General features: G+C 36.2%; 1 protein-coding gene across 2 annotated transcripts in view; it reads right to left on the bottom strand.

Annotated features, from left to right (window-relative positions):
* EDIL3 (EGF like repeats and discoidin domains 3) overlaps positions 1-24,247 on the bottom strand; it is a 427,880-nt gene that overhangs the window by 120,431 nt on the left and 283,202 nt on the right. For both annotated transcript variants that reach the window (XM_065874095.1, XM_065874094.1), the window contains 2 exons: positions 5,444-5,599; positions 3,879-4,023 (listed from right to left, as the gene is read on the bottom strand). In XM_065874095.1, coding sequence (XP_065730167.1) covers positions 3,879-4,023; positions 5,444-5,599 — 301 coding nt within the window. The remainder of the gene's footprint in view (positions 1-3,878; positions 4,024-5,443; positions 5,600-24,247) is intronic.

A 24,247-nucleotide genomic window follows, 5' to 3' on the forward strand; every position in this document is an offset into this window, starting at 1 on the left:
GCGGACTCTCAACCACTGCGCCACCAGGGAAGCCCTCACTGATTCTTATAATACCAACATGGCTTCTTCTGGAAGATAGGAAACTAATATTTATTCAACATATACCATATACCTCACATTGTGCTAGTGTAGAATTTAAACTAACAGATAACAGGAAAAAAAATAAGCTAATTCTAGCAAAACCATTACTGGACAAGACTTTTCATACATTCTTATGTTTTAATCATACTCCATAACCTCTAGTATTGGATATTTTTTGAAGATTTTCAAATCTGCCACATATATTTTCAGGTTTGACATGATACAAAATTTGGGTTTGTCTGTCCTTGAAAAATCTTGAATGTATGTATGTACCTATATACATTATTTCCCAATGTTGAATTGCAATTGTGACAAAATTACATTCACAAAGCTTGTAATGGAAAGTATGATTCTATTATCATATTAGCAAGAGGCTGAGTCTTCCATATGTAAAATTTTACCTTTTGGCCAAGGAACACACAGGTAAGTTTGATCATCAAGAAAGCCAAGATAAAATAGGAGACTTCTCTGATCAATGTCATCTCCTCATACTCTGCTAATGCCCTATATACTAGCTGTGTGGCCTTGTACTCGTTATTTAACCGCTTTGTGCCTCAGTCTTCTCATCTATAAAATGGTGATAATAATCAAAATTATACTAAAAAAGTCTTCTAAGAAATTAGTTGATAAAGTATTTAGAAACAGTGTTGGCATATAGCTAGCATTCAGTAAACGTTAGCTATTTTTATTATCTCCATAAATCTTATTCCAACAGATGACAGTATTAAGTCCCCAAATCAGCATACCAGTGAGTATTAAAGAATATCCTATGATTGGCTACAATTTCTGAAACTAGACCATTTTCAGTCCAGGCTCTAAGAGAGGTAGTTTAGAACTTTTCACTGATAAATATAATTCTTAATTACAATTCCTTGCTTTCTGTCCTAGTCCATCTAGATCAAATCTTCCTTCTTGAGGCTCCTCCATATTTGCCTTCACCTCCACCTTCTAGGAAATTCCTATCCTATGCAAACATGACAGAGACTGACAGAGAGGGCTAGCCAATTGGATGTCTTAGCTCAAGTTTTGTTGAGTTGCAGGCATAGGAGACCTATACCCCAAGTTCCATGATATAAGTAGTTCTGAATCCTCAATACAAATTCTGAAAAAGAAAAATTTCATGACAAAAATCTCAAAGATTTTAGAAAGTTCTAAAGTCTTAATAGCATGCTCTTTATCTTCAAGCAGTTCTAAGGTAACGTGCATTGTCTGTATTATGGATTTCTGAGTTTTTCTTCTGTTATCACCAGCAGTCCCCCACCTTGACACTGGAATCTTCGTACAATTGCTTGGCTTGCAGAAGAGACACAAAGGAAAGAGACACAAAGTTGCTTTTCTCCTTTCTGAGATGTAACATAGTTTGTGAAGTATTGGATAGAAAAAGCATACCTTTACTTTGACCATTTCTGCTTAGTTATAGAATTCATTTCATTACCCACTCTGCTGTCTAGTACTCAGCCCAGGGAAGTGCTGAATAATTTGTTCAAAGAATGAATGAATGACTATTCTTCTACTAATTACGGTCATGATCCATTTCATTCTAAACATCTTAAATCATATTTCTTTTGAGAATTTAGGGGAATTTTCTTTGTAAGTATCTGGAAAAAGATTAACTGCAATCTTCTAGGCAGGCTGAGAGCTCTTATAACAGTTTATTGAATACAATAAGGCAGCCTTGGGCTTTACAGCGTTGTACTGGATTGTGGCAAACAGTTTGGTACATTCTACTAATGTTTATTTCCAAGTGTTATAGCTAACCTCTCTATCAATTTGCCTCACACCGCCAATTTCCCTTCTCATCCATATGATTTTATATGTATAAATTAACTCTTTTACCAACATGGAGGGCACCTGAACAAGATGAGGTATTAACAACAAAATTGATTATTTCTAAAGTGAGGTGGTGCCCTAGCTTTAAATTTTTATTTAAATTTTTTTGGCCACACCACAGGGCATGTGGGATCTTAGTTCCCCGACCAGGGATCAAACCCGTGCCCCCTGCATCGGGAGCGCAGAGTCTTAACCACTGGACCGCCAGGGAAGTCCCACTGTTTTTTAAATTTTTATTTATTTATTTTTTCAGAAGCATTCATTAAGAGATATTATTCTCTGCATATACTTTCAAAATCATTTTGTGGGGTTGGGAGATGAGGTGTGGCTTCTTTTTGAAAACATAAAAATCCGTAAAGGGTCAGGTGTAACCTCTTGTCAAACTTGAAAGTAAAACATATTCATATCTTAGGGGTGTAACTGTGCCATGTCTGAGAGATTGGCCCTCATGAATCAAAGGACTGAAAAATTGGGGAAGGCGATGTTGTAGCAACTAAAAAGCATGGGACTTAACAGCAAACTTCATCATGCTGTGGCTTCCCTTGATTGCTTTATGATGAATGACTTACGGATGACACTGGCCTGTGGTGATATAGTGACATGCAATATAAACACCGTGCAGCAATAATTCTGCTGAGATTTACTGGTAGTCAATAAGCCAGTTCAAATTACCAAAATAAGGAAAACATCCCCATTACAATAATTAATGGTACTAAAACTGTATGTTGATTGCTTCATAAAAGACACCCATATATAATATGAAAATATGATTCTTAAAATATCAATAGATTCACTCATCTGCCCAAATGTCTCTAACTCCTTTGAATGTAATGGGTTCATTTAAAGTTTGGTTGTTTTTTAATAGTAACTTCTGTGTCCCTGAGAATCATTCCCTTTCTTAACATCACAAATAAACCCAAGAAGGGAAATAGATAAAGTGTGCGTTTTAACCTATATGCAACATTTTGAAATGAATAAAAAGTTCTCAGTTGTCTCTTTTCAGGGATGTGTCCTATTTTTAACTAAACGGCACTTCTCTAAGTATGACAAAAGTCTCTCGTACTTGGAGGTTACACTAAAAAGTGGGGCACACATGAATTTTTAGTTTTCTTAAAAACACAGTGGTTTGAACAAAATCTCAGGCCAAAGTGGCAAAGATAGTTTGTAAATGTTGATGATAGAAATATAAGAACCACCACCAAAAATATAGCACAGTGAAATGCCTAGACAGATTTTCTGTTTAGTTCAGAATCTAGCTAGATTGAAAGTGAATGACTGTGAGATCCACTCATAAAGTCTTCATCTTTATATCTAGTCCTGATGCTCCTGGAAGACAAGGATTATTTAAATCTGAATCCCTTGATAGATTATCTTTGTGTTTGAAAACCACTGTTCGTACAATAAGCAGGTTGTTAGATAAGAATGATCTAAGAATGAATTTATAGTAGCAATCTTGGTTGTAAAGTATTGTCTCTTGGAAGCAATGATAAATTTACATGTTTCATAAAACCTAAAAGAAAAAAGACAAAACTAAATTCTTATGGTAGATGTACAAAGATAAAGCTTACTTTTCTATGCCAGATAGCCTAAATGTAACTGCAATTTATGAAGTCAGGCAGATTCCAGTTTTTACTGAAATTTTGTCATAAAACGTAAATCATAGTTACTATTAAAATCAAGAAGGCACATTTATATTTGACAAAAGTTTCCAATGAAAATTTGTTGTACTTTCTTTGACCACTCAAAGAAATACATTGCCCCTTCTACATTAATTCTATTCTGTAGCGTGTTTTAGAACTTGTTTATCCTCCTTTCTCTCTCTTTCTCATTGAACCAAGCCCTAGACATTTTGTAGCAGAAATGAACATCTACGAGTGCTGAAAAATTGCAAGTTCGTAACACACTACATACAAATATACTTTTTTTTCCTTTAAAGAGAGTACAGAAATACATAATATGAGACTCACCTGACAGTTCACATCCAAGAAGCTCCATTCTCAAAGTGCAGTGTCTTCGACAAACTTGGGGATAGAGTCTCACATACTGAGCTTTTATGGGGGGCGTGAAAGAGTTAGCATAGGGTGTGTTGTTATCAACATTTCCACGGAACACCTATGAAAAGAGATAACATAGAGTTTAAAATTATTAATTGCAACAGCTTTTTTTAAAAAACTATTTTCATATATTGACCCTATATCCTACATACACAACGTAATCTCTCAAAGATTGGATTAAATAATCTAGGGGTCTAGAGCATTTAGAAAGCACCTTGCCATGAGAAATGAATATAAATATAATTTTCTGTAAATTCAATATTTAATACCTTTCTACAACCTTAGTATTTTATTTTTCTTCTATTGATATAAATAAAATATAATGCTTTTTTCCCTAAAAAAAGACAACAGACCTATAGACAGAATCCTCATTAAAGCTGTAAACCACTGTGACCTATGGCTTAATCTATACCCTACTATGATGGTCGTTTCAATTTAAGGCCAGTCCTTCAGACTACCTTAATCTTTCAACTTAATCTGGGACAGGGGTCTGTCTGCTCATTTTGCTACTTAGTAATTATAGTTTTTTTGTTTCATTTTGTTTTTAGGAACCAGTCTTCACTATTGCTTCCTGATCACTCAGTTTCTCTAATACTGTGATCAGATTTATGACATTTTAGAGTCTGATTCCTCAAGATTACTTCCTTATCAGTCTGTCCCAGATAAGAGACTCCTAATTCTTCATATATACCTCCAGTGAAAAGCTAATTTCTCTCTAAAAATTAAGTGCTAAAATGTGTTATTTTTAATTCCTTTAAATCTCACTCTCATTTTACCCTCTACATAACCTGGTAATCAGAAAACCTATTTAAATTCATTTAAGAAGGTAACTTAAAAAATCATTCATAAAATATATGAGAGTCTAGTCTAATGACTGAGTTTTAAATGGAATGAGCTGCAGTGCTGATTTTTTTTAATTAAAAATTGGGAGTATAACTAATTAAAAATTAGAAATATATGAAAAGGCAAAGGAGACATAGAATATTATATCCATTTCTTCTAAAATATTTTATTCTGCTAAATAACAAAATTTTCTTCAATATGAAGTATATAAAGATATTTATGTTTTCTATAACTGTGTTTTTCTTTAAAAATTATATTTTTTCTTTAAAAATAATAGTTTTGATCTGTATTTATTTGATTAAGGAAAGTGTTAATCTGTCAAAACAATAAAATGAAATATTGAAAGCTGACTGTTGTTAAAATAAAACTTAATTTCATACACAGGACTATGCTAACCTTGTGATAAAGTGTTTATAGGACCACCAGTTAAAATCTGAGAAAGATTTAAAAGGTAGCTACTGTACATTGATAATTTGGGATAACACCGTACCCTCTCCACACCACTGGTCCGATTAAAAGAATCAAATTTATTTTCAGCAGCATAAGACTTCTGTTGAATATTCAGTAATCATTTGGTAATCCACGATCATTTATGGGAGTTTAGTTTCAAATTAATAATGTCATGTAAGTCTTACCATATCCTCATTGGTGCCTTTCACTGTGTACATTGCCCAAGTCTTTCCATCATTACTATAGGCAATTTTGTAGGATTTTGTATACTCTGGGCTTCCAATCCTCTTGGCTCCTTGAGTAATCACACCAGTAACTCTCATTTTTCTTTGTAAATTTATCTGAGGAGACAAGGCATAATCAACTATAATTTCATTGCTTTCAGGATAATGATGCTGATATCAAATTTGAAAATGGAACAGATTTATTTATTAGTAAAGATTTTAAATAATACAAAACAAGCATATATCAAGCTTAGCTTCAAAATGTCTTTCTCTGATGGTATACTTTTTTTTTTAAGTAAAGCAATATGTAGGAACAAGATTTGAAAAGGGCAATGTGTCCCCAAAATATAAGTACTGAAAGCATTTGGTTGATTATGATATGTAAGTATGAGTTAGCAAAGTAAAAAATGAGAATGTTGTCTTCTCAAAATAACCTCAATGACATTACTATGAAACTAATGTCAATATAACTGTTAATGTGTCTCAACTGCTTTAGCCTTCAAGAAATTTCCATTAAAATAAAACATGCAAACCTCTTCGAGAACTTTGAGTATTAGAATAAGAAAAGATAAAGACAACAGTGATGGCAAAAAACAAGTACAAAAGTATCTTCAGTTTCTCAATCTTTATACTGTAGTCTCTGCTATGGGTTGTGTAAGTACACACTGGTCATGGAGGGTTTTTCACCAAATACTTCTCATTTCATTATATGGAGATGTTCTAACTGATATTTTCTCTCCATTCCAAATCACCCTACAATAGTTTGCTGCAGCATAACTGTCACCTAATAAATTTTTCAACATTTTTCTCATATTTAAATAGAAATCTCCTTTTGACACAACATAATCATTCATTAAATGCTACCATGTAAGAAAAATACTCTCTCCATATATGGGCAAACATTAAAAATTGTTCTATTCACTTTAAAATGCCTTTATGATGTCTATAAAATCTTAAGCTCAGTAGAAAGGTACTGTTTCAATGTTCTTGACAAATCACTATAAAGCTCTCCTCTCCACCAATTACAAATCAGAATAATTTAAATCTGTTATACTATAATATTGTTAATAATTCAGAGACCATTTCCTGAGAAAACCAGAAAATCTTCAGATTCATGTAAGTGATAAGGATTTTCCACTCTCTGCCGGGACTATAAGAGTTAACATTTGAGGGCTTCCCTGGTGGCGCAGTGGTTGAGAGTCCGCCTGCCTATGCAGGGGACACGGGTTCGTGACCCGGTCCGGGAAGATCCCACATGCAGCGGAGCGGCTGGGCCCGTGAGCCATGGCTGCTGAGCCTGCGCGTCCGGAGCCTGTGCTCCGCAACGGGAGAGGCCACAACAGTGAGAGGCCCGCGTACCGCAAAAAAAAAAAAAAAAGAGTTAACATTTGAAATGGCGGAGGATGTGCATGAAGAAACCAGCGCCTCTGGAATTTTTGTTTTTATATGATTAAAAACAGGTCATACATTTAAAAAGTCAAAAATTGGAACTATGAAAGCAATCATTAAAGAGTTCCCACCCCAGACAAACACTGTGACTCATTAAAAGACCTACAATGTTTTATTTCCCTGGATTTATAGATTTTAAATGTGTTAATGTGTTAAGGGCAATCCTGAATCCTGCATGTAGCTAGTGCCCTTTCAAGCTTCTGAAAGGTTGCTAACATGGCATGGTCCACCTTCCTCTCTATTCTGAGTTTCCCTAAGTCTCATCTTCCCTCTCTGATGGTTCTTCTCCAACTAGTGCTCATAAAACGAGTCTCTGTCTTACTCATATATAAAGAAAATCTGGAATTTGGATGAGTTAAAGAACTGGGATGAATGGTCCCCAGCCTCTGACTGGTGAGCATATGCCCATGTTTCACTCTTGTAAAGCAAACCTATAAACAACATTTTTGTTTTTAAATTCTGGGCCTGTGGTTCCTTTTTTCTGCAACAGTGCGAAGTGAGTTGACTCATATATCTGATTTTGCTTTTCTCATTTTAATACTTAAACATCAAAATTACTGACATGAATACATTTGATGTCTCATTCTTGTTTGGAGGTACAAATAAAAGAATACTCCCCATGAAGGTAAATTTTACTTATTACTCTTTTATCTCAACTAGTTCTCTAAGGGTGATTTTGTAATTTTAACTGTGAGATTTGGTAAAGGTAACCTCCGAAAGAGGCTTTATCTCTATGTTAGGTAAATGAGCACATTGCTATGAAAGAGCCATATTCTTCCACTATCGTAGGTATAGCATTCTTTTTTCAAATGGAGACTCTTCATAGTCTAAATCTTTCTAATATATATAACATAAACAGTGGACACTATAAATCATGTTTCCTCCCATTTTGGAAGCCAAATTCCACACTTGATACTGCTGAACATTCCTTTTTCATTATCTTTTATCTTGTAGATGGCCAAATTATCTCTGCTAGAATTTTAGCTGATGAGCTGTAGACTAATTTTCTGAAGCTTAAATTATGTAACAATCAAAAAATGAAAATCTGAGTACATGTTTCTCTCTAAGTCATATCAGAAATGATGTTTTAAAAGATTCCTGTTTGCTCTAATATTTACAAGCTCTGAATATATATCTCAAGGAGTTGGAATTCCAGAGAGTAAACAGCACCCAACTTGGGTGGAATCTACTTTTAGTAGGTATTTGTAATTAAATATCAGTACTGTTTTCATCAAATAAAAAATAACAACCAAAAAGTGATTCATAGAATACTGGTTCAGGGATTATTAGCAATTATTAGGTTTTAGGCTTTTGAGTTCTCCTGTATCTAGCATTATTGGAGTGTGGAATCTGAAATCTACCAGTGAACTTCTCATATTCGTTATGTTAAAATCCATTGGTTTATGTTGCACTTTGAATGGGTCTTTCACCCATGCATGGTTTTGTAAAATCACGCATTGGTCATTTGGAAAATATAGACTCACGGAACTATGTGGACTCTCTAAAAGGTTACACATTTTATTATATAATATCAAAAAGTCACATTCATTAATATCACCACCAATTTCATTAAAAAATCTTAGAACACTGGAAGCTCTCAAGCTCACACTGGCAGTTACATTTTTTCCAAAATTCTAATTTTCCCTTGAAATTTCAAGTTATATCTAGCAACAAATACTGTCAGTTGTTTTCCTTAATGTGGCAGGACTACTTTGTTCATTTTCAAGAAAATATCTGCCAAATATCCAGGCATGAATAGTCATGGTTTGTCAGTTGTTCTCTGAAGTAAACATAATGTTCAAATAAGGAGGAGGTAGTTCAGCTTGCGAATCACACAATCTCCCAAGTGCTTTTCCTCGAGATCATCCTCATAGCTCAGTACTCAGCAGAAGTGCTTTATGTGTGTTTCCCCTGTCATCACGCAGAATATTAAAGACATGGCCAACATCGGCATTTAATAAAATTAATGATTGTTACTGTTTCATCAAGGACATTCTTAAATGAGCCTGAGTTTTCTTTTTTTTTTGGCCTCCAGCGTCTGCATAATGGGGGTGAATACAAAGACTACTAGTACAGTTTGATGCTACTGTATTGATTTGTGCTAAGGCTCCAGCAATTTTACTCACCATTGTTCTGTGGCAACAGTACAAATGTCAACACACTGAAGACGGCAAAGAAAATCTTATAATTATTATGGAAATAGTGTTGACCTGTGAACTTCCTGGATGGGACTTTGGGGGTCCCTGCCTTCACAAGACATATCGGTACTTCAAGTTCAGTTGAGAACTACTGATGTGAAATATACAAGGGGTTATTACAAACACACACACACACACACACACACACACACACACACACACTCCAAAGAGATGAAAAAAACAACAGAAAACGGAGCAAAGCATATTAAAGAGCAATTCAGAGAAAAGGAAATTCCGACAGTTAAATTTTCACTATTAATTAAATAAATGCAAATTAAATAAAAAGAGCAATTTATAGTGAACAACGTATAGCCAGAATGATGAGATAATATCAAGTATTGCTGAAGTATTCCTCTGCTGATGGCGGGAGTTGTTATTAAAATTAACCTATTCCTGGGTATTCCTCCCCCCCACCCCACAAATTTCTGCATAGATGCTCAATTAGAAATGCACACACATATTTATTGTAGAATTTTTTATGTTAGCAAAGAAGAGCAGCTTAAGTGACTATCCCTAGAGGAACAGAGATTTAAAATATAAAATATATGTGTGCACATGCATGTGTCTGTGTGTGCTTTTGCACACATACACAAAAGCATACTTTCTGAGAGTCAGAAGTGATGAACTGGATTCATACATAGCCATCTAAAAACATAAGAATGTGGAAAAAACCAGAATGAAATATACACAACACCATTTATGTAAATTGAAAAACAAATACATATACAACATAACATCATGCACTTTCCCATAATTCATGTGTCTAAATCAACCCAGGAAAGGTGAAATGAAAGATTACACATCAACTCTTCTAGGCTGAGATTCTATAAGAGAAGAGGAATGAGACAGAAGGTGGGGAATGAGTAACAGTGCCAGGAAATAAGGAGGCTCATCCTCAAATCAGTGCTGGCAAAAGATATTCAAAGTGGGGGAAGGGATCATTGGTTCCTCTCATTTCCTCCTCTGTTCTCAAGGAAAAGGACTTAAGTATGGCCATCTGATGTAAGAGTACCATTACATACAAAAGTATTTTCTGAGACTCATTCCCCAGTATAAACTATAGTGCCATAAGCATTTCAAGCATACTTATTGTATAACATACTTAAAAGTATTTATAGTGGTACTTTAGGCAAAAGCTAGTATTAAATAAGCAATTAGCTTTAAAAGTAGCTTTATGAATAGCTAATTGTTTTTCTCTACCTCAACCTAGAAGTTGTGATGCACCTAAGTAATGCATTCCAGTGTGGGTCTGACTGGTAGCTGGTATCACTACATAAAAACAATAGGAACATAAAATGTAAACAAATACAGCTTGCCAAAAGGAACTACTTTCTTATTTTATTAAACTGAAAGAAAAGCTTTCAGTTTTTTAAATGTTGTAATACTTGGGAAATGGAAGAAGAATTCCTTTTTGAAGAAAAGGAAACATTTGCCAATTGAAGATTGTTAAAAGATAAACTGAAGCGTATTAAAAATTTTAAGAGTTTATTTGATCAAAAAGTGATTGGAATGGGGAAGCACCAAACAAGAAGTGGTTAAGAGTGTTCCACAAACAGGCGCCTGGGGGAGACTTACAGAGAAGAGGGGGAAGCAAAGCAAAGAAATTATCTGATTAGCTATAGCTTAAGGAGTTGCATCATTTGGGAAAGCCTAGTTGGCTGTTTGTGATTGGTTGTCCTTAGGTTTCCAGTTCTTAACCTTGAGGAATTTACAGGCTTAGGTCTGTGCTTGCCTACGTAGGCTGCTAAGGCATCAAAGTCAACTCAATCTAAAACATATAAACAGCGCATACAACTCAATATCAAAACCACCAAACAACCCAAGCAAAAAATGGGCAGAAAACCTGAATATATAGAGGATATGCAAATGGATAACAGCCACATGGAAAGATGCTCAACATCACTAATTATTAGAGAAATGCAAATCAAAACAACAATGAGATATCATCTCATACCTGTCAGAATGGCTATCATCGAAATGTCTACAGATACCAAATGTTGGCAAGGATTTGGAGAAAAGAGAACCCTTTTGATGGAATGTAAATTGGTGCAGCCACCATGGAAAACAGTATGGAGGTTCCTCAAAAAACTAAAAATAGAGCCAGCAATTCTACTCTTGGGTGCATATCTGGAAAAAATGAAAACACTAGTTTGAAAAGATCCATGCGCCCCAATGGTCATAGCAGCACTTTTTATAATAGCCAAGATATGAAAGTAATCCAAGTGTCCATCAACAGACAAATAGATAAAGAAGATGTGATATATACATATATGAATATTACTCAGCCATAAAAAGAATGAAATTCCGCCATTTGCAGTAATATGGACAGAGCTAAAGAATGTTATGCTTGGTGAACTAAGTCAGATAGAGAAAGACAAATACTGTATGTTTTAACTTATATGTGGAATCTAAAAAATAAAACAAATGAACATATGTAGCAAAAGAGAAACAGACTCACAGATATAGAAAACAAACTAGTGGTTACCAGTGGGGAGAGAGAAGGAAGGGGGGACATGTTAGAGGTATGGGAATAAGAGATACAAACTATTATGTGTAAAATAGATAAGCTACAAGGATCTATTGTATAACACAGGGAATTATAGCCATTATCTTGTAATAACTTTTAATGGAGTATAAACTGTAAAAATACTGAATCACTGTTCTGTATACCTGAAACTAATATAATATTGTAAACCAACTATACTTCAATAAAAAAGGCAAATCAGACTAATGGTCTCCTTGTTTAATTAATTTAATAAGATCAATCAATAAGAGAAATTAATGCCTGATTCATAACTTATTATTAGGAAAATCATATTAAAATCAAACACTTAGTGGTTGTTTACTTCATGATTATTGGGGCATACAATCAGTAGTCTGTGAGTTGCTACGGAAAAAATGCAGGAACATTATTACCAAAAGTTTCTAGTTAAAAATTACAGGGAATTAGACTCCCCTGTAATTTACATTATCTTATTAACATAAAGTATTTTTATCGATTGCATCTTTAACATCTTCTGTGGAGGCCTGGGGGGTGGGAAGCATCATGAACGTGTCTAAGGAGGAAGACCTCTGGGGTGTGTCAGGATGAAAGGAGTAACTCAGACCAACAGTGCATAAGTTCATGGTTTTGATATGACTGGCCTAGTTATAACAGAATTTCCCTTAAACAACCTCCGTATCACCAACGACCTGATTCACTAACACTTCATCCCCACTGTTAAACACATGCACTGCTCTGCACATCCTGGCACTTTGGCTGGTCTCTGCCAGGCCTATTCTCCTTGTTGCCAGCTGAAACGCACACTAACCGTGAGTCAGTTGTGTTGGATCCTCAACCTGTTTTTTTTCAAGTTGTGCTTGTTATTTTAATTATGTAATTTGATTAAACATAATTGCTAAATGTGACTGGGAAAGGAGAGGGTTTTTTTGCCTATGAAAACATGAAATAGCTTTGAAAAACCTCAAAAAGGCAAATTACTGAAAACAATTGATATTATTGGGGAAGTAATTAATACCTAGGGTTCTATGCTTGAATAACTTCGCCAGTATGTTTAAGCAACAAATAAAATAAAAACTGAAATCAATAATGCTTCATGGGTGTGATTCATCTAAGAAACATGAAAAAGAATTTAAATGCTTTTTTCTTTTAATCAGTTTTTATTAACTAATCTAATACTTAGTTCTGAAGCTCCAGATAAGAGGGCTCCTAAATTGCCCTCCACTGTTCTGAATGCTGGTCAGCCTTTGACATGTGTTCAATTAACCCAACTGTCTTCTTTGAAAAAAAGATGGGACAAGAACACAAGCAAGTAAGCATAAACACTATAATCTCTTTATGACTCTTTGCACCTGGGAAAATTTCCAATCAAAGTGAAACACCTCATTCACTAAATAGTATGCAACAGAAGGAATTCACACACCATCATGGGTGTAACCTGTTAGTTGTTCCACGAGTCCTGGCATAACAGCTTCCTCTGAATTTCCCCCTATTTCTGAAGAGCTTTCAGTATATTGTACTCTCCTCCCCCTTCTTGGTACTTGCTGTGGCTAGAGTTTCTTCATATCCTTCAGTATTTATATTCAGGAATGAACTGAACTGTGGCTATTTTGTTTAAAGACTTCAATCTGTATATTAAGTTTCATGTAATAGTATATATTAAGGTAGTGGTAGTCCCAGAACCCTCATAAATAAAGTTTCATGGTCTGAGGTATGGATTTTAATTCTTGTGCTCTGAAATTTAGATTTTTCTTGTCTTTTTCCTGGTTACTTTATATGGCTAGGGCAAGAATTAAAGGAGTCATTGTCTGTAAAAAACCTGGTAATTTGAATAGATTCAGTAAAAAGATGGAAGGAAGGAAGGAGGGAAAGATGGAAGGAAGAAGGAGAAAAACAGAAACCTCAAAGAAAAGACAGAAGATGGGGAAGAAACAAGAGGAATTAAAAGAGAAAATGATGACATTACATGAGTAGGAACATTAACCTCAATAAAGATACATTAGAAATAATAAAAATAAGGTCACCTTGCTAATCTATATATTTTTAAAGAAGCCTGAGGTGATACCAAAAAGGAAAAAAAAAATTCTTGACGCACAAGCACATGAGCAGTGGGTGCACCATAAAGGGGAGAGGAAAGAGGGAGGCTGTGGGCCAAAGACTGGACTTGCTTAAGTTCCTATAGGTGGCCAAGGTCAACAGCAATAGCTCTTAGGCGGATGTGAAGAGGGCAATCACCTGCTCCACCAAGAAAAGAGAGAGGGGGGAGGAGTGAGAGAGGGGGGATAAATTAGCATGTTGAAAAAATTTTTAAAGTTTATCAATTAAAAAAAACCTTCAAGGCAGATGTTAGGAGAGGTTCATTATTTTTTTTTTTTTTTAAACTTCATTATTTTATTTTTGACTGTGTTGGGTCTTCGTTGGTGTGCACGGGCTTTCTCTAGCTGTGGTGAGTGGGGGCTACTCTTTGTTGCGGTGCATGGGCTTCTCATTGCGGTGGCTTCTCCTGTTGTGGAGCACGGGCTTTAGGCGTGTGAGTTCAGTAGTTGTGGCTCACGGACTCTAGAGCACAGGGTCAGTAGTTGTGGCGCACGGGCTTAGTTGCTCCGCGGCATGTGGGATCTTCCTGGACCAGGGTCCGAACCTGTGTCTCCTGCATTGGCAGGAGGATTCTCCACCACTGCGCCACTAGGGAAGCCCCAGGTGCATTACTTCTAATAGCTGGCTCAGGAACGAGGGGGAGGAATTTCACTTTAAGGTCCACATGAATGCTCTCCTCCACTTCAACCACCTCGCTGAGTGGCCTTCAAAGTGAATGTGACTGAGGACAGTACTGAGGGAATAGGAAAAGTAAAATAACAACTAGATCTTCAATTACTTTAAGTATAGTCTTAGCCAAACCTGAGAATTCCCTAATGTTCATATCCCTAACCAGGACGATGAAGGGTTGGCAGGTAGAGAAGAACGCATTATCCCCTGTGTTCTCTAATTTTTCTTATTTCAGCTTGTTTTTAGCACACAAACAACAATGCCAACAGAACAGTTTCCAAGTTTTGCTATGAGAACACTCTATACCTTTCCCTTCATGAAGATATTATTGGTAGTGGCAGTAAGTGCCCTGAAATTTAAAATGCTGACATGGGATCACTTAAACATCAAGACAGAAACAAAAATCACATAATAAAAACTTAAAAGGTACTTCTGGGAAGCAGAATACTATGATACTCTTCATTTTTATGTAACGAAGGAAAACGTCTAAGCAAACATATGCTCTAGCAAACAAAGTGGCAAATTTTCTAGGATATTATTTTCTAGCATTGAGCAATAGGAATGAATTAACCAAAAAGAGAAATCAGAGGGCTAAACAGAAGGAGTGGAAACCTCTGAGACACAGATGCAGCAGCCATTACCAAGCAATAACTTAGTATTCTATAGTCTTTGTGTACTTCTGGTTTATTTTAATCTAAATAAGTACACTCTTCCATCTGTGTTTCAAACATAAAATTAAATAGTTTTAGAAATTAAATTTCATTGTCACATTGGAATATATCAGCAAATATTCTGAATAACCAAACAGACAACATTTCATGGCTTTTTTTGAGAACTTAACTTCATGATTCAAAAACTCTGTTTAAAAAGACAAACCAAATAGTGCTTGGTTGTTTTTCCTTATTATTAAATTGTTACTCTAGACCTAAAGGTAGCTGCTAGGAATGTTATTACCTGAGTTAACCAGATTATCTAATTTCAGACATGCTGAAAGTAAGTTTTTAATATGACTCCAAAATCGGACGTACACTGGCAATATTCCATAGTCTCTTAAGGTGCTGCCTGATACAAAAGGTTCTTTGCAGTCTATAATGAAGTCTCCCTGGAGGAGGCAAGTAATATCTTTTAATCCTTCTGCCTGCTTATACACTTCTGTGGTAAGGATTAATTTGTAATTTGCATTGTATTTCTATGGAAAGTATGGGTACTCCACTTAAATATCTAATTATTTTTAAATAAAATATGGAAGGTAAAATGCTCTAAGCTGTTTGAACATTTTGAATCCCTTTATGAGCAAATAAATCCTGAAATTTGAAGTCAGAGCTTTTCACAACAAACCAACATCTGGGACTGGACTTGCTGAGTTTGGGACTTCTTATTAGGTGTTGGGAGAATGATGGTGCTATGGGAACACTGGAAAGATGAGAAACAAAGAGACGCAAAAGCCTGCAGTCGGAAGTCCTGTACTGCATGCATGTCTTTACGATGTGCATACAGACCCCTCCTTTCTAGGTGATGATCAGTGGTAAGTACCACTAAGACCCAAAATTGCTTGCCTCCACCAAGGGGTATTAGAAGGAACAACAGAAATTCTGTTTCTTTAGAGTGGGAGAAGATCACTGTACTTAAAATGTTTGTCTTCTGAAAACCCATGCTGGAAAACTGGTTGTGCCACTGTGCTTCCTAACATGGCCTTGGGCAAGGTTCTTAACCTTCCTGAACCAGAATTTCTTCATCTGTACAATGGTAATGAGATGCTATCTAACTCACAGGGTCTTCTGAGTATTAAAGGTGATGTTGACCCTTAGGTGCCTAGCATCTTTAGGGATTCTTTGATTGTTTGCTATCAGTACCATTCTTTCCAGGAAAGAGGAAAGTTGAATTTCTCCTTTACAAATGTAGGAAAACAACAAAAATAAGAAAATGGTTCTTTAATTCACACTGATCAGGCATATTAGACTCCATTTCTTTAACTTTTACTTTTCAAAGTGCTTTTATACATATTACACTATATCTTTGCTCTTTATATTAACCCTAAGAAATAAATTGTATAATTCTGGTCTCCCATATGGGCCAAGATGGGAAGATGATGGGGGAATTTTGGTCATCTATGCTCCCTTAGAAGTAAGGAGACGAATACACAAAGGGCAAAGGTAAGCACAGAAAAAACTCTACTCCCCACACAGCACTCTTGTCCAACATGGACTCCTTGATAAGGTAGAAAGATAATATTTTTACATGTTTTCAAAGAAACACAGTTTCACCACTACGAAAAAAATCTGCATAGCAAAACATTAAAATATTTCAAATTTAGGAGGAAGAAAACAGAATACACCTCATTATTTTAAAATAATAATTTTGCTGAACAGATGTTGGCAATTAGACAATCTTTAAAAAATGTAATGACTGTACTGTTCGTAAACTTTTGTTCCACTTCCCCTAACTAAATACTATACAACAATTTGATCTAACATTTTCGAAACCTTGAATTAATTATTTTTAAATGGAAAAATATCACTTTTTAATTTTTGTAATTTCATTAGAGTGTGACTGGAATTTAGAAAGCAAGTTATTTTTTAATGGTCAAGGACTACACATACTAACCACTGACCAGATTTATGCCTATAAAAATTACATCCATAACTCTAGCTTTACAGTTCATTTTATGACCCATTATTCTAAGATTCATATGATTTTAAAAGTGACATAAAATTTCTGATGACAAAATACTATAATCATGTTATTAGGACATTCAAAATAAGGCAAAGTACACTACACTTGACTTTTTTTTTGGTAGCCTGAACTGTAGATTTTCTCCAGTCTTAGATCACTTCTTCGTTTTCAAACCTTCAGTGGTTTGCCTACCCACCACCAAATTAAAACATGCACATCTTTCACTCTGGCATGCACTAATTCCTACCATGTCTTTGCAACTTATATTTTCAGCTGTACTTCTGATTATTTAATGGATTTAATTTGTCCCACATGTCTATAATTTACAAACATGATGACAGAGACAGTGGGAAATGGAAAGACAGAAAAGATCTTTGGACATGTAATCTAAAGAGGAAAAACACACAATTAACTGTAATGTGAAGCAGAATATTACAAATGATAAAGGGACAAATGGGTTGTTATGGACATAAAGAGAAAATATCAATTAATAGTGACTGGAAACAGAAAACTAGGTCTAGAAAGGTCAAGTTGCCTCCCCAAGGTCACATGCCAGGATTGAATGGTCATCTTAGACCCTGAGGAGAGCAAGAGAGATAGCCCAGGAGGTGGAGCCCTCACTAAGCTAATGAGGGTCTGGCGAGGCTGGACAAAAAGTTAATTCTTCTGTTGTTATGTCTGTCTATCTGGAAGTCCCCTTTCATCTATCAGAGCAGTCTGAAAGCTTATCTGCTCTTTAAGTCTCCTTTTAAATAGCTTCCTTTGCACTTACATGTAACACTTAAAAATTATTATGACACTAATACATTTGGCCTTGGATCTAATATTGAATATGCTATTTTCAGAATCATATTAGGTAAGATTCAGTTCAGATGTGAGTGACAAAAGCCCAAATTAACAGTGGCTTAAATAAGAAAGAATTTGGCTTCTCCCTTGTGTAAACATGTGACTAGGCAGAAGGGGCTGATACAGCAGGGCCCCGGGTGCCTTCTATCTTGTTGCCACTGTATGTAACCCTGATCTCATGGTCCAAGGTGGCATCTGAGTTTCTGGCAGTAGGATGAAGAAAGGGATAAGAGGGGAGAAGAGGGCATGTGGGTGCAACCTCTCAAGGAAGATTCACAGAAACCACACTGTGATGCTTTTGCTTATATGCCTCGGGCCATTTGTGAATCACAAGGCTACACCTAGTGGAAAGGGAGGTTGGGAAATATAGCCTAAAAGACTTTATATAGTATATACAGAATAGTACACTGAATAAGATATATAATCTTATACAGAATAAGACTATATTCTGAGGTAAAACATGCTTATTAGCTAGTAATCCTCTTGCTATGGAAACAGGCGAAAAGGATGTTGAGAGACAGTTAAAAGTCTTGGCTACAACTCTCAATAAATATTTATTAAGTGAGTGAGAATGTACATTTATTAATCACTTGCTGTACGGTAATATGTGACAACATCCATTATAAAATATTCACAACAATCTTAAAAAACCACTCTATTTTTGTTACCACTTTATATATAAAGAAGTTGTACCTTAGAGTGGTTAAGTAATTTTATCCAAAGTGACAGTGGCCAGTTGAATCCAGAACCACTGATCTTGAACACCATATTGCTTTACCATAGAATATAACTGCTTACGCAAATGTGTTTTACTTGTGTTAGATTTATAGGTAATGTGGCTTATCTTCACACTATTTATTAATTCACTTAATAAATACTTAGTGAGCAAATAAAAATTGTTCTAGGTCTTGGGGATACCAATTATGATAGCATATTTTTTCTTATTTATTAAAGGTTTAGTCACTGGGATTGGTGAGAATACAAAGTGAGCCAACAGACAGTCCCCCTACCCTCATGCAGCTTACTTAATAAAATAATCTCCTTTATAGTTTTTAATTATAAGCAACAAGCAAAAAAGAATAAGAAGTTATAAGAACATATATTATGAGAACTGTATCTAGTCTAGGGTGAAGAGCTGAGTCAGGGAAGGCTTCCTTGATAAACTTGCCTCTAGAAGAGAAACTGGCACATGGGAAATGCTCAGTGAATATACTGAATGAATGAATGACTGAATTTATTAATTAAAAGGGAGTTGGGGGCTTCCCCGGTGGCGCAGTGGTTGAGAGTCTGCCTGCTGATGCAGGGGACACGGGTTCGTGCCCCGGTCCGGGAGGATCCCACATGCCGCAGAGCGGCAGAGCCTGCACCTCCAGAGCCTGTGCTCGGCAACGGGAGAGGGCACAACGGTGAGAGGCCCGCGTACCGCAAAAAAAAAAAAAAAAAAAAAAAAAAAAGGGAGTTGGACGTCACTTTGGAAGATGCTTTTGCCAAGCCTGGGAAGTAGAAGGGAATACCCTTCAAGAAGTCCCATGTGGCTGGAACTCAATAAATTCTCCCCACTTCCCAGAGCACATCGTTGAGTCCAATTATTCGTTGAATTAAATCAAACAGCTTTTTTTTTCCCCTCTCAAATGTCCACACAATGAAGTAAAAATTTTTTGCATAAGATCATCTGAAATGTTTTCTTTACTTAAATAAGCTCCACACGGGCTCAGAAAACATGTCTATTGCCCAAATAGTTCTCTGCAAATAGGAGCTGCTAAATAAATACTGATTCATCTACAGCAGATTCGAAACTAAGGAAAACATTCTAAAAAATTTGTAGTGTACTCTTCTTTCAACATTTACATACATCTTTCCAAATCTGGGTTAATGCTCCTAAGAAAAGAAAAGCTAAGATCCATTGGCAATTATCAAAATGTCCTATTTGTTGTTTTGTTTTACAAGATAATCACTTGAAAGAACTTCTTGAAAGCTACCATTATGTAAAAATACTGGCTTAGGTTGGGCTCCTGCTAGGAAAACTAAGAAAAATTTACATCTGCTTTTGAAACTCAGCACTCATTCTAAGAGCAGTGCTAATGATAGTAACTAAGGAGACCTGAGTTTAACATAGCTTTCTTTTTAATCTGAAAAATGAAAATATAGCCTATTATTATAAACTCAGAGAAGAATACTTCAAACTTAAAGTAGCATTAAACACATAATACAAGCAAAAATCTGACAGCCCATTTGTGGGCAAAAAAAAAAGGAGATCTTTGTTATTTTTTCAAGAACCAAAATAACAACAAAATAAAACAATCTACGCTAAGTACACCAATGTTAAGTTGAAACAGCTACTATTCTAATTAAATATATCAGTTTTGGGGAAAACAGCAGCAGCCACAGCAATGACAACATTAAAAACAAATACATGGAGAAAATGTAACCAACATATAGTACAGGAATGAAATGTCCTGAAAAAGGTGTTAATGTGTAGAATGAATACACTTATTCCCAAGCTCAAAGTTCAGCTCTTTTCTTCCAAAGGGTCCTGTGCAATGGTGCTCCCAGGTAAGCTATGGTCTTATACACTGTTTTGATGAAAATGGAAATAGAAGAGAGAGAGACTTTCACCTCTGTGGGAGGATACTCTGTTTTAGAGTTCTCATCTGTCCCCTCAAAAATCTATTTCAACTCTATGTGGACAGGCGTGGCCCTGTGACTCAAAGTGGCCAGTGGTAATAAGGAAGCGTGTCACTTGGCGGTGGTGTCCACTTGATCCACTTCTACTCTCTATACAGAGCAAACTCACTTTTCCAACTTTATACTGGATATTATTTTCTCTGGGTAAATCACCGAGGCCCAAAATATCTGCATCATTTTCCAAGCAGACCAACTCCTTTTCCTGATTTCTACATTTCTGTTAATGGTACCAAAATCACGCTCAGGCTCAAAACCCTGGAATTTAATTTTTCTTACTTTTTTCCTCCCTCCCCTCCCATAACACACAGTTGAATCAGTTGTCAGTGATGCACCCTCAAACCCTCTTACAGTTTGATCTTTTATTTTTATTTCAACAGCTGCCAGTCTCATTCAGGTCCTCCTCTGGGCAGTTAGCCATAAAAGCCTCTCAACTGGTGTGCCTGCTCCTAGACTCGTCTCTGCATTAAACACAGCATTTATTCAATAAAATTGTACTAAAAGCCTCGTTAGCACTAGGCTTTGTGTTGTATACACATAACACGCACCACACCACTGACATGCCACCTTCCTAAACTCTAGTTCTGACAGTATTAATAACCTGCTGAAAACTCTTCAATAACCATCAAGTGCCACCTTCATCCAGTATTGATGTATTTTACCTTCTGATGTCTCCTTACCTTTGCAGACCCTTATCCTCTTATTCCGCACCCTCCCACCCCCCCTGCCCACCCCCACATGTACCCAAATTTTCAGTATAGTAAACCAGTCCCTGTGGTACCTTGAGTTCCCTCCATCTCCTCTGTGACTATGTTCATCCTGTTCCTTCCAACTGGAATAAGCTCTTCAATGTCATCCTCAAAAATGGTGAACATACTAAATTCACCTTTAATAATTAAAATGTAAATGGCTTTTTGATGTTTTCATTATACTCTGGTTGCATAGAGAATAAGTATTTCTTCCTTAAAGACTCCTAAGACCCAGCTGAGGTTTTAAAAATAAAACATTTAAAGCCTGGTCTTCCAGAGATGTGGCTATTTTACGACCCTTTTACTATTCAATTATGACTTAATTATTGAAGGCCTCACGTCATAGGCAAAAATCCTTTGAAAACGATTAAGCATTACTATTTCCAGTTCATGGAGGAATGGGGATTCCACTTAAGGCAGACAACTCATACAGGCAGGTTAATAATAAAATATCACCAAAGCAGCTTAAGTAGTTAGGTCTTAGAATTGTGATGTCTTGATGCCATCCATTACTTTAAAATATCCCACACTGATGTCTCATTTGGAAGAACAATATACTATTCTCCAACATCTTTATTTAATTAAGTTGCTTCTAATAGTGAAAGGGGCACATTCAAGGAGAAGTATATCTCCCTTGCTAGACTGTGAGCTCCATCAGAGTAGTGATTACTACGTTTTTTCCTAAGGATCTCCACTATCACAATCCACCTGAGGTGTCTGCTTATTATGTAGTCCCCTGGGTTCCAACTCTGACCTATTAATTCAGGAACTCTAAGGATGGGGGCCATATTTAAAAAGCCCTCCAGGTAATTTTTATGTAGTTGACACTTGAGAACTACTGCCCCAGCCTAGAGGCGCACTGCTTGCTTATGGGCAGATATAAATTTTATAAAATACAATAGCTACTTTATAAAGCTTTAAGAAAATCCAAGACTCCCCCCATACCCACTACCAGTACCCACCCCGTACCTCCAAAAATAAATAAATAAATAAAAGGGCACTTCCAAGAGCTTTCAAAGTAAGGATAGTACAGAGGTTAGGAATGGCTTAGCGCTGGCCTCTCACACAAGCTGTCTGTGTTTAAATCCCAACCATGCAATTTACTAGATTAGTCAATTTGGACAATTTATCGTTCCATGCCTAGATGTCCCTATCTGACTAATGGGTATAAGAACAATACCAATTACATGGAATTACAGATTCAATATACACCAAGTAGTTGAAACAGCATATAGTGCTAGCTGTTAGATTATTTTCAAGCTAATACATAATAGTATGGATAATGAGACTCAGCTGGATCCAAAGTATAAGTGACTAGAGTAACTTTTTCTGCACTTAAATCTAACCATATTCAGTTAGTTTTAAACAACCAAATCCCCCAAATTGAAATGGTTTCAAATTAATTACTGTCTCAAAAAACTAAAACTTTCAGAATCAGGCCAAGTGGCTTGGTACTTGGTCACATTTTCAACACAAGGAGGTTTTCAGTGAGGCCTTGGGGCAGAATAAATTTGTTCAGTGTCTACAGTGGAAATAAGGGTTTCCTTCAGCTCAGTCCAAATAGTAATCCCACTAGTTCCCAGACGATAAACATAAAGAGACAATCAAACCTTTAGCTCAGACTCTCACTTTTCCCCTTGCTTCTCGGCCTTTCTACCCCCACTAGGACTCAGGACAGGCTGCCAGCAGACCTCCTCTGCCCTTGCAGGAAGTACTGCTGCAGCCCTTTCAGAACGAATTGTTGCATTGGAGGCAGTAGCTGATGTGGACTCATAAGCAAAATCTCCCATGGGCAGGTCTCATAAGCACAGTTAACACCTTGGATTGAAGCTGGATCCACAGGCACGGCAGACTGACGTTCACGAGAGCGCTTGGTAACATCGGAGAAAAGTTACTAGAAACTCTGAAAGATGATAGGAACTTAGGGTTCTGTCTCCTTTAGTCCTAAGTGCCATAAACGGGGATATATAGCCCAGAGGCTGCCCAGATGGTCACGTGAAGAGATTTGAAGAGGGAACCAGAGTAAGTTTGCCATGAAGGTGATCAAGGTAGATTGGAAAACCCAGAGATATTAAACTTTGGTTTAAAAAAACATGTTTTTTTCCATGACAGAGAGTTCTTTTCAATCAATTCAGATGATCTCCATTTCAATCTACCAGTATCATAAACTAAAAAAAAAAAAAAAAAAAATCACTCTGGTAATATTCATGAGACATTGGGAACTAAACAAACCACAAGACATTTAAAATCTCAACCTTTGGGCTTCCCTGGTGGCGCAGTGGTTGAGGGTCTGCCCGCCAATGCAGGGGACACGTGTTTGTTCCCCTGTCCGGGAAGATCCCACATGCCGCGGAGCGGCTGGGCCCATGAGCCATGGCCACTGAGCCTGCGCGTCCAGAGCCTGTGCTCCGCAACGGGAGAGGCCACAACAGTGAGAGGGCCACGTACTGCAAAAAAAAAAAATCTCAACCTTTGTAAATACAGAAGATAAGTTGGAAATGTTTTCCTCATGGCCAAAATGTATAGCAAGTACGTATAATGAAAAAGTCTTCTATATATGAGTGTTTTACTGAATTATCTACTAACAGTTTAATAGATGCTAAAAATTGTGTTAAAACAACTCCCTGTAACTCTTCATATTCTATATTTTATGAATAATACTAATACATTTTGTTGGGGTTTTTTTGACATTTCTGTAAGGGCAAAAATGACATAGCATAAGCTTGGGAAATACTAGTACTTTAAATGTTTCTCTATGGTAAATTAATCTTAGAGAGAGACTAAGAGAGACATTAAAATAATATGATTATTTTAACAACGGTAATGTCTAAAGTTTCAAACTCTGGTGGTGTGATTATAATAACAAACTTATAAAAATTTTGTAAGAAGTTAAAATAGACGT

This window comes from Phocoena phocoena, chromosome 3 (assembly GCF_963924675.1).
Source record: "Phocoena phocoena chromosome 3, mPhoPho1.1, whole genome shotgun sequence".
NCBI lineage: Eukaryota > Metazoa > Chordata > Mammalia > Artiodactyla > Phocoenidae > Phocoena > Phocoena phocoena.